At 54.5% G+C, this 16,116-nt stretch overlaps 2 protein-coding genes across 7 annotated transcripts in view; one reads left to right on the top strand and one right to left on the bottom strand.

Moving 5' to 3' along the window:
• SUGP2 (SURP and G-patch domain containing 2) overlaps window positions 1–1,312 on the bottom strand; it is a 31,136-nt gene extending 29,824 nt beyond the window's left edge. For 3 of the 6 annotated variants that reach the window (XR_003006211.1, XM_024767308.1, XM_024767307.1), the window contains exon 1: window positions 784–905. Coding sequence is in view for 2 of the 6 variants with exons in the window: in XM_024767308.1 (XP_024623076.1) it covers window positions 784–814 (31 nt within the window). In the remaining 4 variants the exon portion in view is untranslated. Of the gene's footprint in view, window positions 1–728; window positions 906–1,193 lie in introns of those variants that run through there. The other 3 variants (XM_024767312.1, XM_024767311.1, XM_024767313.1) reach the window with 3 other exon arrangements.
• ARMC6 (armadillo repeat containing 6) lies at window positions 873–14,882 on the top strand. Its single transcript, XM_024767314.1, has 8 exons — window positions 873–1,220; window positions 4,767–4,936; window positions 6,095–6,177; window positions 9,185–9,758; window positions 11,458–11,603; window positions 12,284–12,415; window positions 12,790–12,927; window positions 14,112–14,882. The coding sequence occupies exons 2-8, from the start codon at window positions 4,810–4,812 to the stop codon at window positions 14,322–14,324; spliced, it is 1,413 nt and encodes a 470-aa protein (XP_024623082.1). The 5' UTR covers window positions 873–1,220; window positions 4,767–4,809; the 3' UTR covers window positions 14,325–14,882.
• The last annotated feature ends 1,234 nt before the right edge of the window (window positions 14,883–16,116 follow it).

Below are 16,116 nucleotides of genomic sequence, written 5' to 3' on the forward strand. Positions count from 1 at the left end.
AAGGTCAGCCAGCCCAGACTGAAACCTGGCAAAAACAGGGCACTGGAAGTGGGGACAAAGCCCTGAAGACTGAGTAGAAAAAGACTGAGAAGCAACACTGAGCAATCCAGTGGCAGTGTCCTTACCTACCAAGGTTTCCCTTCCATCTTGAAACCTCCAGCCTCAAAACCCAAGTCTTCCCCTGCCTTATAGTCATTTCTTATAACCATCACCCCCTTTTACTATCCTTCAGCCCTTTTCCCGGGGCTCCCTTGTTCTCTACTACCGAAGGGCAGGGTCTCCTGGCCAGGTGGCCCGGGATCCATTCAAGTGACCTAACCTTTCCGTGCCTCCGCTTCCCCATCTATGGAATGGGCAGCTCATGATGGGGGTTGCTGTGGGGACGGAACCAGTTAAAAAATGGCAAAGAGCCGGATTCAGCGCCCCGCCGCCGTTATCGCCCCACCAGAGGGGTCGCTCCCGGCTCAGGTTGAATGAATGAACGACCGAACGAATGAACCCCTTCGGGCGCGGCCTGCCTCCTACCGGCCTCCGAGGACTAAGAAAAGGGGGCGTCGGGCCCGGCAGGCCGCAGACAGCCCCCCAGGCCGACCCGGACGCGACGCGGCCGCCGCGCAGCCAAGGGCCGAGCCCGCTGCGCCATCGTGGAGACCCGGGATTCCCGGGGTCCAGCCCAAAGCCCCCACCCCGGGGCCCATCCATCGACAACGCCCTGGCCCGGACCTCACCCCGAGCCCACCGCGTGCGGAGCCGCCCCCACCGCCGCCGCCTCAGGTTCCTCACCCGCCGCCGCCACCGCGCGAGGCGGGGACATGCAAATGAGCCAACGGTCTCCGCAGCGCCGCGTCGCGCAGGCGCAGGCCGCCGCCGAGCCTTGATGCACAGGCGCAGGCAGCCGCCGCCAGCCGCCGCCAAACCCTTTTGCGCAGGCGCACTGCCCCGTCTTCAGGGCGGACACTCCTGAGGTAAAAAATTTCGCTGCCTGGAGTGGCGGCAACGGGAACCGCCCGAAAAAGGAGACAAATCTGTTGGCTCCCTCGGCTTTACCTGCACTCACGGTCACCCTTGGTCACCCTGGGAGCAGTTCACAGGGCTGAGGGAGGCCGAGGCGAGGCGGCGCCAAAGCGCCTGCGCACGTACGGCGGCCGAAAGGAACCAGAGGCGCCGCAGCCGGTGACAGCCGCGAACCTTACCGTTTCCCCACGTGGCGCGGAGACCGGGTGAGGAGCGGTGGCCGCAGAGCCCCCTCGTGCGCGAGGCAGGGAGTGGACACCGCGGGGTCGGACTAATGATTGTGGCGCGCCTTTCTGGGACTTGGTTTTGGGTAATGAAAGATCGTTACGGAAGCCGCCCAGGGACAAAACCACCCACTTCCCTGCTCTTCGCTTTTTTTCATTTATTCATTCTTTCACCACTTATGTACGTACTGACTGCCTGCTGCATGTCCGGCCTCATCCTAGGCATTGGGGGGGGAAGGTGTTTAACAAAACGGGCCCCAGCTCTCATGCAGGTTATATATCATTGGGGAGGAGACTAGACAGTAAAAGCAAATAAATAGATGAATCATTTTGTTCCATGTTGAGATAGTATTAAAATACTAAAAGAGAGTGATGCGGTAGGAGAGCGGGGCTGCTTTAAACAAAGTGGTTATGAAGGATGTCCCTTGGGTAGCTGGGAAGAATGAGAAAGAAGCGGGGAAGCCCAGGTGAGAAGGTGTAGGTAGGGAAAGTGTTGGTAAGGGAACTGGGTTTTGTTCTGAGAGGGTTGGGAAGCCACTGCAGTATTTTGAATAGGTGAATGAGGCGGTCTCTGTGCTTTCAAGTCTCCCTCTGGCTGCCTTGTAGAGCACAGAGGCACAGGGTATGGCAGGGAGGAAGCAGGTGAGGCCACCCGAGCCAGGGTGGGTGTGGCAGGTGGAGGAAGATGAATCATCCAGGGTCCCCGGTTTGTCAGGGCACCGTTTTCTTGATAAGCAGAACCATGGCTTAGAGAGGGAAGCAGGCTGTCAGTTGAGAGCCTTGGTAATTCCCTTCCCCTCAGCATGCCTTGGACGCAGCGTGGGGGTCGGTAATGCTGTTTCCCCTCCTGGCCTGGCCTGTTCGCCAGGTGGCTCCCAGATGACCATTCACAAGCACCATCTTTCTCATGAGCTGTACTTTCATCCTTGTCCCTGCCCTCCACAGGTCTGTGCTGGACCCAGGGGACCCTGAAGGACTGTCCTAAGTGGTGGTTCCAGAGCCAGACACTGACCTCCCCAGCTCAGGGATCTCAGGCCTGAGCAGAGGGAGATTCTTGGGGCGGGGAGGGTGGGGGGGTACTGAGAGTACACAGACTCTGTCTGAGTAGCTAGGGAAGGCTCCCATGAGGAGGCAGCCTGGAAGGGCTGGTGGAAGCTCCGCAGAGGACGTAGGTGGAGGTAAAGTGTTAATGAGACAGGATAGGATCCTGGCCTTCAGATTCCTCATCCTTAAAGTAGGCACAATGACATTCCCCTTTAGGACTGTGCTTCTATGACCGAATGGCCACTCATCAATGGCCCACTTGGGTCTGAAGCATGGCCAGAGTAGCAGAAGCAACATCTGGTGGCAGAGCCAGAAGCAGAGTCCCTCCAGCAGCATCCAGCCCCTCAGAGCTGGCCAGGAGCACCCCACCACCACCAGCCTGGGCTCCCCAGTGAGAAATTCTTTATCTTGAAACAGAAAATCCTTATTCTTTTCCTCTACCTTTGATTTGGAAATCCTTAGCAATCCCTAAACAGGCTCCCTGTTCTGGAGAGTAAAGAGGGGGATATCTGCAAAGGAGTGAGGTGAGGTGTTTGATGCCTTATGTCTGCCACGCCCCAGTAAACTGGCTGAATTACCTCTTAAGCAACAAAGGAAAAGAACAACTAGGTGATGTTTATTGAGCTCTGTGCCAAATCCTGTTCTAAGTGCTTTGTAGAGATTGATGGGTTGAATTTTCACTGCAGCCCTCTAGGTAGATTCTGTGTTTGTCCCTGTGTTACGCGTGAGAATTGACCAACAGTGAGGTTAAGTGTAAGGCTGGGGATTTGAGCCCCCCTGGCTGGCCCTATTTCCTGCCCAGACCTGGAATCAACTCTTACTCCAAGAGCCCTGGCTTCTTTGGTGGGAAATGGTGTTTAGAGACCACAGTTGGTATTCAGGGTGCTGCTCATTGCTGCTGTGGTGTCATTTCCTCCAGGCATTTGCAGTTCATATTAATAGAAAATTGGTTATTTGCTCAAGAGAAAATGCATCATGAGTTCATATCATATTTCCAGTTCAAATTTAGGAGTTCTGAGTTCTTCTTTGATTTTATGTTAGAATCTTTTTTCTTTTATGCTCATTCCTAATGATATAAACATTATTACTTATTTGCTACATCTATAACTGTTTCTGAATAATATTTCTAATGTGGTTTCCAATAATATGATTACTGAAAACTGTTGAAGATTTTCTTTTGCAGTTTTATCCTTAGGGTAGATCCCAGTAAGAATATACAGTCATATCACTGTGTTTTAAAATTGCATGAAATGGGCTTCCCTGGTGGCGCAGTGGTTGAGGGTCCGCCTGCCGATGCAGGGGACACGGGTTCGTGCCCTGCTCCGGGAAGATCCCACATGCCGCGGAGCGGCTGGGCCCGTGAGCCATGGCCGCTGAGTCTGCACGTCCAGATCCTGTGCTCCACAATGGGAGAGGCCACAGCTGTAAGAGGCCCGCATACCGCAAAAAAAAAAAAATTGCATGAAATGATCTGATCCACGTAGAAATACTGTTAGGTTCATGGCTTTCATTTTGCTCTTGATTTTTAGGGATTGCTTTTATTTTTTTTTTTTTGGTTATTTTGGCATATTTCTTTTCCTAATCACGTAAAGCATTTAGTTGAGTTCCAAATTCAAACCTGTAAAACAAGGTATGTTAAGAGAGAATAATGCAGCTTCTATTCCTGCTCTCACCATCCTTTTCTCTACCTCCCCTTACAGGTAACTATTTCTATTAGCTTTTGATTTACTTTTCTTTTTATTTATTATTATTTAGTAATAATAATAAATATTTATAGTAACAGTAATAAACATTACTTATTGTTTTTTTTGTTTTGTTTTGTTTTTTGCGGTATGCGGGCCTCTCACCGCTGTGGCCTCTTCTGTTGCGGAGCACAGGCTCCAGACGCGCAGGCTCAGCGGCCATGGCTCACGGGCCCAGCTGCTCTGCGGCATGTGGGATCTTCCCGGACCGGGGCACGAACCCGTGTCCCCTGCATCGGCAGGCGGACTGCCCTTATTGTTATTATTTAATTAAATAAGTATTTAATATCATTTTTTATTTTATATTTTATTAGTGCAATGGTATGCTATCATATTATTTCATTAGATAAGTACATTTGAAGTACATAACTATATAATAGAGTAATATGTGAATAATATTATTTATATTGTAATATTATAGTATATTATAATTATACAGCATACAATATAATATTATTAAGATATTTTATATTTATTTTATTGTTACTACATTTTACTATAAGGACATACATTATGTTAACATTCCCCATTTTTTAGATAAAATATACTGAACTACCTGCCCTTGTCTGTACTTTTAGATATTCTGTGGATGTTGGGAGATCACCCTTTCCTGTGACTCAGGTTGTAAGAATTTTTCCAGAGTGGTTATAGGCTCTGGCCCCTTCGTAGATGCTCCCTAAGTGGTAGCCAGGTTCTCATTTGCCCTCTGACCCTTGATGATGCTTACTTCTCACCTTCTCAGCTTGGGAGCAACTACTGGGTGCCCTTGACCCCACACAGAGGAGATGAAGATGGCCTCCAAGCACATCACCCAGGAGACCTTTGATGCAGCCGTTCGCGAGAACATCGAGGAGTTTGAGCTGGGGCCAGAGGAGGCAGTGAAAGAGGCCGTGGAGCAGTTTGAATCACAAGGTAGGGCGGTGTGGTTCGGTCTCAGCGCTGGTCTGGCTCTTTGCCCAAGAGTCGCCTCCAGTCCATGGCTCTTAATGTGAAAAGAGTGGTATTCTGCCATGACCACATCCCTCCTGGCAATGACAGCCCTGGACACTGTCTTCTGTCTACACTCTGCCCCAGGCATGCTGGCCACCCACTCCCACCTCGCTGGAGCCCACCCTCTACTTGCTTGGACCTTACCCTGACATCTGCAGGGCTGGGTCCTTCAAGGTGGGTCTCATTTTAACTGTCGCTTCCTTGAAGAGACTTTTCTTGACCACCTCCCGAGAAACAGGGCCACCTGTCTCCCTGCCCGACCTGCACCCCAGCTTGAGTTCATGGAGGCAGAAGGGGTGTTGGTCACCAGCCTCTGGAAACAGGTGACATGCTCCAGCCAGGCCGTGGAAGAGAGTGGTTAAGAGGGAGCTCTTTGCAATAATGTGGGCAGGGTTAGACCCTGCTAGCCACAGCAGGGACCTCCCCCTTCCCATGACAGGCCAAGGCAAGGGATGAGGGTCGTCTGATAGAGGCAGAGGCAGGAAGCCGGGGATGAACACCCTGCCCTCCCACTCCTCCTGCCCCTGATCTTGAGTCCGGCTTCCCGTTGGCCAAACCCAGTCAGACGCCAGAGGGCAAGGGAGACTGGGGATCCAGCGTTTGAGGTCGGAAGCCGGTGTCCCGGGCAAAGAGTAGTGTATAGACACTGGACAGGGGCTGGTGGGGCACCTAGACAGGTTCTGCACAGTGGGGGCTTCCTTCGGGGGGGCAAATGAGGCTGGGGATGCAGCCAGGGTGAAGAACAATGGGAGCCCCAAGGGAGGAGGCCATGGGTTACCCTCCCTTCTCAGCCCACCAGACAGAGTGTGTCCCTCACTGTGATGCTGGTGTGTAGCTTCAGTACTTCTCTGCTCCCATTGGCTGGGGCCAAGGTATAGAGACCCCCACACCCCACACCCCCGTGTGGGCGTGGCTGCTGGGCCCTGCCCAGGCAGGGAGGGAGTTGGGTGGGGAGCTGGGCAGATCCCTGAAGGCCTCCAGAGTAGGGTGGTCCCAGCTGAAGGGACATGAGGTGTGACTCCAGCAGGCCCATGGGGATGATGGCTGTCACTTGTTTCCTGACTTCCCCATCCCCCGCAGGGGTTGATCTGGGCAACATTGTAAAGATGACGCCGAAAGTCTCTGCGGATGGACCCCAGGAGCCCACACATGGCATCCTGCAGGTAGGAGAGGGCAGCCCACGTGGGCCTTACATGCATGGTCCTGCATCACCTCATAACTGTCGGGGGCACCCTTTCCCTGGTTCCCAGATGGCAGACACAGATGCAGAAGGTCAGAACCTACTCAGCAAGCACAGGCAAGCCTGAGTGTGCAGCCAGGGCTCCTTGAGTCCACGTCAGAGGGCCTCTCAGGGACCACTGTGATCTGTCCACCCACCCACGTGCCACATTCTGGGATTGGAGCTGTTAGAGTGGACAGGGAGTGGGTAGCACTCCAGACGTAAGGGGCAGACAGCATTCATGTTTGTCTTGGTATTGGGAGCCTTGGGGTGGACGGCCCCCTGGAGGAGCCTCTCTCTGTCTCCCAACCACTGAATTTGCTCAGAAAATTGGACAGGAATCCCAGGAAAAGAGAGTGCAATCATAGTAAGGCTGTCACTTACTGAGCACCGACTCTTTACTGGCACATTACAGCCCATCCCCTTAGCACTCAAACTGGCCTGTAAGGAGGTGGTGTCATCTCTGGCTTCCTGATGGGGAAACGGAGGCCCAGAGCCTGCCCTTTCTCTCCAGTGACCCAAACAAGGAAAGTACAGCTCACAGAGGTTAAGTCCTTTATTTAAGGTCATCCATCAAACTGGTAAACTGTTGGTAAAACAGCAGAAGGTTCTAGTGTTTATTGAGAACCGGCTGTGGACTCAGTTCTGTGCCAGGTGCTTTCCTCATGCCATTTCAGTTATTCACCCAAAGACACCTGTGAGGGTAGGGTTATCATCCCCATATAAAGGATGGGAAAATTGAGATCCAAAGAGAAGAAATGATCCCACAAGCCACACAGCATGGACCACCTCCCCCACCCACCCAAAAAAAAAGCAGGAGGGGGAGACAGCCGTGGATGTGAACCTAAGGGAAATCATACAGTATCTGTCCTTTTGGAACTGGCTTATTTCACTTAGCATGATGTCCTCAACGTTCATCCGTGTTGTAGTATTTGTGGTTGAATAGTGTTCTTTTGTATGGTTGAATAATATTCCATTGTATGGCTACACCACATTTTGTTTATCCATTCGTCCATTGATGGACACCGGGGTTGTTTCTGCCTTTTGCCTTTCTGCCTTTCAATTCTTTTAGGTATATACCCAGAAGTGGAATTGCTGCATCTCTTGGTTTAATTTTTTGAGGAACCACCATAGTGCTTTCCACAGCAGCTGCACCATTTTATATTCCCACCAATAGTGCACAGGGTTCCAGTTTCTCCACATCCTCACCAACACTTGTTATTTTCTGTTTGTTTTTCTTTTCCTAGTAGCCACCTTAATGGGCGTGATGGTGTCTCATTGTGGTTTTGATTTGCATTTCCCTAATGATGTGATGTTGAACATCTTTTTGTGTGCTTAGTGGCCATTTGTGTATCTTCTCTGAAGAAATGTCTATTCAAGTCACACACACAAATAGGTTTTAACCTATTTCTTTCACCTTTTAAAAATTTTTCTTTTTTATTGAAGTAGAGTTGATTTACAATGTTGGGCCAATTAACCTATTTCTTTTTTTTTTTTTTTGCGGTACGCGGGCCTCTCACTGTTGTGGCCTCTCCCGTTGCGGAGCACAGGCTCCGGATGCGCAGGCTCAGCGGCCATGGCTCACGGGCCCAGCCACTTCGTGGCATGTGGGATCTTCCTGAACCGGGGCACAAACCCGTGTCCCCTGCATCGGCAGGCAGACTCTCAACCACTGCGCCACCAAGGAAGCCCTAACCTATTCCTTAATATTCTGTTTCATCATAACATATGTTTAGTTAAGTCCACAAATCAGAGCTCAACGAGGGTTGGCTGACAGGCATTCTTGACTTTCATGGCAGTCGAGGCCAAATCAAAGCACTTGGGGCTGATGGTATCTGTAGACCCACCCTCACCAGGGCTGGATGCAAATGATGTCATAAGCTCCAGGGGCATGGGTTCATCTTGGGCTCAAGCTGAGACAGGTCCTCAGGTCATGGCATTGAGTGGCCACTAGACTTGTGTGCCCTATTCAAATTGTCTTCTCTCATTATAAGCTTTTCCCCCAAGGGCTTAGAGTTGAACGTGGGTAAACCAACCGTGTGTACAGCATGGTTTCATTTGGCAGGTACTCAGTAAATATTTGTGGAGTGAATGAGAGAGATGAACAGGAGGTATATGATATGGGCAGGACTGGTAAGGGTGGCTTTCACCTTTCTTAGAAAGCTAGCCATTGGTTGGTATGTCAGTTAGTTATGACTGCATAACGAACAACCCAAGGGGATTTCCCTGGCAATCCAGTGGTTAGGACTCCTTGCTTTTACTTCTGTGGGCCCGGGTTCGATCTCTGGTCGGGGAACTAGGATTCTGCAAGCCACATGGCATGGCCAAAAAAGAACAACCCAAAACAATAGCCATTTTATTGTTTTTGATGATTTTGCTGGGTTGACTGATCTCAGCTGGATGTTTCTTCTGCTGGTCTCACTTGGGGGCCTCTCATGCAATGGCAGCTAGAGCTAGAATGTTTAATGTCTGTACTCGTGTGTGTGGCTCCTTGTCAGGGACACTGAGATGGCAGGGCCTCTCTCTTTCTCTCTCCCTCTCCCTCCCTCCCTCCCTCCATGGCCTCTCAAGCTCAGTGGGAACTTCCCTGGTGGTCCAGGGGCTAAGACTCCATGCTCCCAATGCGGGGGGGCCCGGGTTCAATCCCTGGTCAGGGAACTAGATCTCACGTGCCACAACTAAGAGTTCGCATGCCGCAACTAAAGATCCCACACGCTGCAACTATAAGATCCTGCATGCCGCAACTAAGACCCAGCACAGCCAAATAAATAAATATTAAAAAAATAAATAAATAAAAGCACAGGTGTGGAAGCTGCCACAGCTAGAACTAGCCCCACAGAACTTCCACCAAGGCCCAGATCCCACACGAGGGAATCCCACAGGGGTGCAGCACTATCGCTGTGACCGTCTTTGGACTGAGCTGACACTGAGGTTTCTCCCATGTCCCTTAGGCCCTGGATGACCTGCAGGAGTCCATGGCCCGCTCTCACCCCCAGGAGGTGTCAGCACACCTCGCCCGCTTTTGCGAGCAGTGCAAGCAGCAAAAGGCCTGCCGCTTCTTGGCAGCCGAGAAGGGGGCCTACCCCATCCTCCTCGCCACCTGGAAGTTGGCCGCAGCAGGTGACCAGGGTCTCCTGCTTCAGGCCCTCAATGCCCTGTCAGCCCTGACTGATGGCCAGCCCGACCTCTTAGACACGCAGGGCCTGCAGCTCCTGGTGGCCACACTGGCCCGGAATGCTGACTCGGCCAACGTGACCTGCTCGGGGATCCGCTGTGTGCGCCACGCCTGCCTGAAGCACGAGCAGAACCGGCAGAGCCTGGTAAAGGCCGGTGTGCTACCCCTGCTGACTGGCGCCATTGCCCGGCACAGCCGCTGTGCCGACGTCGTCAGGGAGGCCTGCTGGGCCCTACGCATCATGACCTTTGATGATGACATTCGTGTGCCCTTCGGCCGTGCCCATGACCATGCCAAGATGATCGTGCAGGAGAATGGAGGCTTGAAGGTGCTCATTGAGGCCGCCAAAGGTAGGAGCAGGTGTGGCAAGAGTGAGTGAGGGTTTAGGACTGCTTCAGGTCTGGCTGGCTCTGGGCACCACTTGTATTTATCAGCTTGGTCCCACCTGCATGGCAGCCCTAGCATAACAGTGTCCTTACTCCTAGTTACTCCAGGAGAGTTCCAAGCCAGCACTCATTGGCCCACAGCACATCCCATGCTCATCTCTAAACCATTTGGGGAGGGGGCTTGGCTCTGTCCAGCAACACAGACTGAGAGTGGAAAAGAGGGCTCCTCAAAGGGAAAAATAAGGGTGCTGTTTCCCGAAGACGGGGGAGTGTTGCTGGCACTCACTGGGGCCGCTCCCAGGCGGAGGTTTACACTTTGGTTCATACTTGGCCGCCCATTCTTGTGCATGTCCATGTGCCTGACTCTGGGATGACCCTGATGAGGCAGCCAAGGGAGGTCACAACACTGACGTTTGGGCACCAAAGCCCCTGACCTCTGTCCACTGCACCCACTGCAAAAGGCCTGACTGGGGTCTGGTGCACAGAAGGTGCTAGAAGAATGAGTTCCCCTTTCTAGCCTGTCCTGTGGCTCTGGCTCTCTCGCTAGGCCTGTGTGTGCGACTCTGGCCCTGTCTGTGGGGGACTGGGGCCTGCCTCATTCTCCCCTTCACACCTCCAGAAAGGGTGAAAACCAGCTGCAAAGTTGGGCTGCTTTTCCGAGGGGTACTTTGCATCTTCCTTGTTTATTTGCAGGAGTTCCTATCAGTGAGAGTGCTACCACAGAGACAGAACCAGTAGGGTGTGTGTGTGTGTGTATTTTTGTATATATATGTATACATATATACGTGTATATATATATATAGAGAGAGAGAGAGAGAGATTTGTTGCAGGGAATTGGTTCATGTGGTTGTTGGGGCGGGCCGGAGGCTTGGGCAGGAACCAACACTGCACTCTGCCAGTGAGCTTCTTCCTCTTCAGGGAGACCTCAGTTTCCCTCTTAAGGTCTTTGGCTGATTAAATGAGACCCACGCAGACCGTCAAGGGTCATTTCCTTGAAGTCAGTTGGCCATGGATGTACCACATCTAGAGAATGCCTCCACGGCACACCTGGATTAGTATTCGTGGAGTCACTGGGGACTGTGTCCTGGCCAGGGGGCCCTATAAATGACCATCACTGAGCTCTGTGTCATTATGGCTCTCTGTGCCCCCCTGCTAACTCCCTAACTCTCCTCCCCCCATCATTCTCAGTCATGCCTCTCCTCCCTGGTGCCTCTGAGCTTTGTCTTCAGCATCTGTGTTTAATTTTGCTCAGGTCAACTCTATCCATATGTCCCTCTGCAGCTTCTAGGTGTCCTGTTGCAGTTAGAAAGGTCGTTCCCTACCCAAGATCATAAAAATAGTCTCGGATGTCTTATTATAGCACTATTATGGTTTTCTTTTTTTAGCTGAGATCATCAGTTGGTCTGGAATTTATCTGGGGCACAGTCCTGTGTCTTCCCCGGAAGCCAGCAGGGGGCACTGCAGGCCCAGGCAGCACCCCGCCCCCACCCCCGCACCTTGTGGTCCCTGGGGCCCTCCTCGTACCGGTGGCCGCCCAGCCAGGCAGAGGGGCCAGGCTTCGCTGGTGGAGCGGGATTCGGGATTCCTCCCAGGACTACTGGCTCGGAGCGTGGGCTGGTTTTCTCTCTCCTCACCCCAGCGGTTCCTCCTCCTCCGTCTGCAGCGTTCCCCGACAACCCCAGCATCCTGAGTGATCTCTGCAGCACCCTGTCCCGCCTGGCTGTCCGCAATGAGTTCTGCCAGGAGGTCGTCGACCTCGGGGGCCTCAACATCCTGGTGGCCCTGTTGGCCAACTGCAATGACCACCAGGTGGGCGTCCAGAGCTGTCTTAGGGTGTGAAGTCCTCTTGCCTGAGTTTCACTCTGTCATTTCTCCCGACACCTGGGGAATGCTCCGGGCCTCCCAGTGAACTCTGCCCCTCTAGGCCTCGATCAGCCAACCAGGCTTGAGTCAGAACACTCTGGCCCTGTCTGCTGAGCCCAGATCCAAAGATCAGTTTTCACTTCTCATGACCCATGAGAAGGACCTCAAATTTAGGGGGAAAACAAACCCACCCACTCTCTCTCACTGTCCTTTAGTGGTGGGGGGGCTGGTCCAGACCCCAGCTCAGGTGTGTGATGCTTCAGTGAGGCCACCCGTGCTCTGCTCGCTGGCCTGAGCCAGCCACACGCCCCTCTGTGTGTGTTTTGGGGGGGGGGTTGAAATCATCCAGACGCCTCGCCTGGATGCAGGTGGCCTGAACCACAGGGTCCACTTCCCTGAGCCTCCCCTGCCTTCTCTATACAGCAAGTGATGAATAACCCTGCTCTTCCATGCCAGCTGCACACCCCGGGGTGGCCCCACCTGTGTTCAGACAGCAGACATCGAAACAGCCCCAGACACTCCCTCGAGACCCCCTCCCACAATCCAGCAACCAAGCAGTTAATGCCTGGGTGCCTCTCAGGAGAGGGGTGTGGCCGGGTGTGACCCATGCATTGCCCTCTCTTCAGGACCTTGTGAAGCAAGTGCTGAGCGCCCTGAGGGCTATCGCAGGCAACGATGATGTGAAGGATGCCATTGTCCGTGCTGGCGGGACAGAGCCCATTGTGTCTGCCATGACCCGGCACCTGGCCAGTCCCCAGGTACCCACCCCAGGGCAGGGGGGGCACACAAGGTGGGGTTGCATGGCTGGAGTCCCAGATCAGTATCTGTATCTACAAAATGGTCTTTCCCATCTCCCGAAGCAGGGCCAGGCCTAGGGTGAGGTCAGCGAGCAAGAGGCTGGGGGCAGCGTGAGTGAGGGCCAGGGTGGGGCGAGCAAGGGGCCTGGGGTGAGACCATCACCCCTAAGAGCTTGGTTGATGCACCTGCTGTCGTTTCTGTTACTTCTGGTCCAGTACACACGTGGACTGACAGAGGTCTGTCCAGGTGAGGTTGCAGGGCACTCACCTGGGGAGCTGGTGACAGTGGGGGTCCGTCTGCCTCCTCTCAGCCATCCCCGTGACCCACCCCGCAGGTGTGTGAGCAGAGCTGCGCGGCCCTGTGTGTCCTGGCACTGCGCAAGCCAGAGAACAGCCGGGTCATCGTGGAGGGTGGCGGGGCCCTGGCTGCACTGCAGGCCATGAAAGCACACCCGCAGGAGGTTGGCGTGCAGGTAGGCGTGGGGGACAGGAGGAGGGGACGGGAGCCTGGTGGGCAGGTGGGGCAAGGGGCCAGCGTGCACATTGCTGGGGGCGGGAGGGGGAGGGTGCAGGTCCTCTTTGTCCCTGTCCCATCCCCATCATGACCCAAGACTCCAGGGTCTCCTTCCTTCTCAGCCCCTGATGTCCTGCATCTACTTACCACCCACCAGAAATGTGCTGAATTCTGCCCGCTGCTGTCTTCTTTGCTCTTCTTGCATTTGCTCTTTTCCTTTCCTAACAGCCTCTTTAGAGGGATCTGAGGAGGAAGAGGAGTTGGGGGGACCAGCAGCTGGGGATCTGCTGGGGTTGGGGAAAGGTTCCCTGCCCCACCTTAGGCTGCTGCTTTGTGTTTTTGCATCTGGGGCCACTGTCCACGCCTTGCTGGGGAGTCAGCAGAGGTGAAGTGTAGACAGGGCAATGCACAGCCCTGCCAGAAACCCACACTCCTCCCTGCAGCAGCCCCCAGGGCGCTCCCTGCCTCCCACCTTTCATACCCTCCCAGCACAGGGGCCTCCTTGTTGGTCCTGAGACACACCAGGCTTGGTCCCACTGGGGACCTTTACTCCCTCCTCCAGGATGCTGTGCCCTTGGCTGGCCCATCACCTTGTCCGCTCCTGACCACCCCGCCGGGCGGGCCCTCACACCTCACCTGCTTCTCACCTGCTCTCCCACTGGTGGTGGATGCCATGTTGGGGTGCTTCTCAGCACCCACCCCCGGCAGAGACACAGAGCACAAATGCCGACTGAATGAATAACAGTGTAACTGACAGATGGACCCTGTACACAACCCCACTTTTCCCACTGTTTCCCTGCCCTCCTCCCCTGCCGCCCGGCCAGGCTCTTGCCAGCTTCAGGGGATGTTGCTCTGAGACTTTGGGTCTCACACCTCAGGGACCAGCCCCACCTGCCAAGCACTTGGCTACCCTAAGCTTTAGTCTCCTCACCTGGGAGCTGGGGTGATTAGCCCTGCCTCCAGGGCTGCCAAGAGGATGAAGTGGAGGCATGAGTCTAGCCTGATGAATCATAGCGTAGGCACCTGCTGAATGTTGGCTACAGCCATGTTGTCTTATGATGAGGACTCCGAGGTCAGAGTGGACCCCACCCCCTGCTCCCACCTGCTGGCTCACAGCCACTCGCCTTCTGCTCTCCCTTCTAGAAACAGGCCTGCATGCTGATCCGAAACCTGGTGGCCCGAAGCCAGACCTTCTCACAGCCCATTCTGGACCTGGGGGCTGAGGCACTCATCTCGCGGGCCCGTGCCACCCATCGCGACTGTGAGGACGTGGCCAAGGCCGCCCTGAGGGACCTGGGCTGCCACGTCGAGCTCCAAGAGCTGTGGACAGGCCAGAAGGGTAACCTGGCACCATGACCCCAGGCTCAGTGTGAGCTGTGACTGGGTGAGTCATGTGACTCAGGAACAGCTGGGGAGAGGGTGGGGGCAGGAATGATGTCCTGCTACTCTGCCTCCAGATTCCTCCCCCATTAACAGCAGGTGTTTTCTGATGGGTACCAAGCATTGGCCAAGGGGTGGGAAGGGAGCATTAGTGAGGTGCCTACACAGCAGAAAGCAGCCCCTGGGTCCCGGCCTCCCCACATGCTGTTCCGCTCCCCGGCTGACAGCATCGGCTTCATCCGTCCTGTGCCACCCAACCCCACTGCCCTTTCCTAGTAGAAGCGCCCCCTCAGCATTGCTTACGGCCAGAGGTCTGTCTGAAACCTGGAAACCATACTGGCCAATCTCATAGCAGGGCAGGGATCCCACTTCTGTTCCTACAAGTCCGTTCTCATCCCTGCTACTGCTTCTCTCACCTGTAAATGGATCACAGATGCCTTGCTGTGCTGAACAGAGGGCAGGGACCAAGGCTCGTTTGTCTCCTGGTGTCCCAGGCCAGCCAGTGATGCCCGGTAATAAAAGACTGTTGGTTGATCAATGGAAGGGTCTCTTCCGTAGCACCATGCGGCATGGGAGCCACAGCCAGTGGCCTCAAAGAACAGGGGAGAGGGGTGCATGTTTGGGGAGGTCATGGGTTCACTGATGAAAGTGAAGGGGTTTTGAGAGCAGCTTGGGATGTATGATTCACTGTCACCCTCAGAGGGGTGGGCTGCTGGGGTCATTGTCAGACTTGGGGTCCAAAGGTGCCAAGGTTGCTGTTCCTCAATGTGCATTGACTTTCGGGGGCTGGAGCGCTCAGTGTCTAGCCCCCACCCAGCTCTGTGGCCTTGAGCTGGTGACCTAACCTCTCTGAGCCTTGATTTGCTCCTCCGTAAAGCAGGGAGAGGGGAGGGGATAGAGCCCCCTCCGAAGGGTGTTGGAGCAGAGCTGGGCACATGGGAGACACCCGATCGTCTAGCTTTAGCACCCGAGTCACCCTAGGAGAACCGTCCTGCACTCTCCCGCCTGGCCACGTTGAGGTCCTCACTCACTGGTTGGCTTGGGCAGCCTGGCTTTTCTCTCTGAGCCTCAGTTTCCCCATCTGTAAAATGGGCATCACTGTTGCTGCCCCCATGCCCATCCTCCCCAAGTGTCTTGGAGGGGTCACCAGGCAGCGGTGCCTGGCAGACCCCAGCTCTCCTTCTCTGCATTCACCCTCGGGGTCATGTTGTGGTCACCTGGCAGCTCGTGCATCCCGCGTGGCCCAGTCAAGGTCAGGGCAGCCTCAGGCCCCCTGGTGGGCTCCAGGCGCCATGCCTGACACCTCCAGCTCATACATTAGGAGCTCCTCTCACCTCTCGGAGTCCCCACCCCACTACTGGTCATTCACCTCTAGGCTGAAGAATGTCTTGAGTTCAGTCCTTGACATCAACTCAGGCCCTTGCCCAGAAGGCTTCTGGTTTGTATGGAAATTGGCCCATGCGAATAGCTATGGGGAGAGCATCACCCTGGTCCCGCCTTCCTGTGGTGTCCAGACCTCCTCCACCCCTGGATCGGTGGTGGTGGGGGGGGCGCTGCCAGCTCAGTGGGGCTGATGAGAACCTCTGACCCCGTCACCCGGCCCTGACCTTCCTCACTGGGGACTCAGCCACACCTGCTCCAGGCTGCCCCAATTTGACTTCTAGGTTGGCCACCCATGTGACCTTAGGTCATTCCTGTGACCTTGGAGCAGTCCTCGGGCCCCGTGCGCATCATGTTTCTTCATCTGTCTCGTGGGTGGGGGGGGGGG

This window comes from Neophocaena asiaeorientalis, unplaced genomic scaffold (assembly GCF_003031525.2).
Source record: "Neophocaena asiaeorientalis asiaeorientalis breed wild unplaced genomic scaffold, Neophocaena_asiaeorientalis_V1.1 scaffold87, whole genome shotgun sequence".
NCBI lineage: Eukaryota > Metazoa > Chordata > Mammalia > Artiodactyla > Phocoenidae > Neophocaena > Neophocaena asiaeorientalis.

Bases quoted from the DNA above. Each gene is read 5' to 3' on its own strand.
- ARMC6 (XM_024767314.1), top strand. From the start codon at position 4,810: ATGAAGATGGCCTCCAAGCACATCACCCAGGAGACCTTTGATGCAGCC. The intron at 4,937-6,094 runs GTAGGGCGGTGT...CATCCCCCGCAG, and splicing joins GGAGCAGTTTGAATCACAAG to GGGTTGATCTGGGCAACATT. The intron at 6,178-9,184 runs GTAGGAGAGGGC...CATGTCCCTTAG, and splicing joins CCACACATGGCATCCTGCAG to GCCCTGGATGACCTGCAGGA.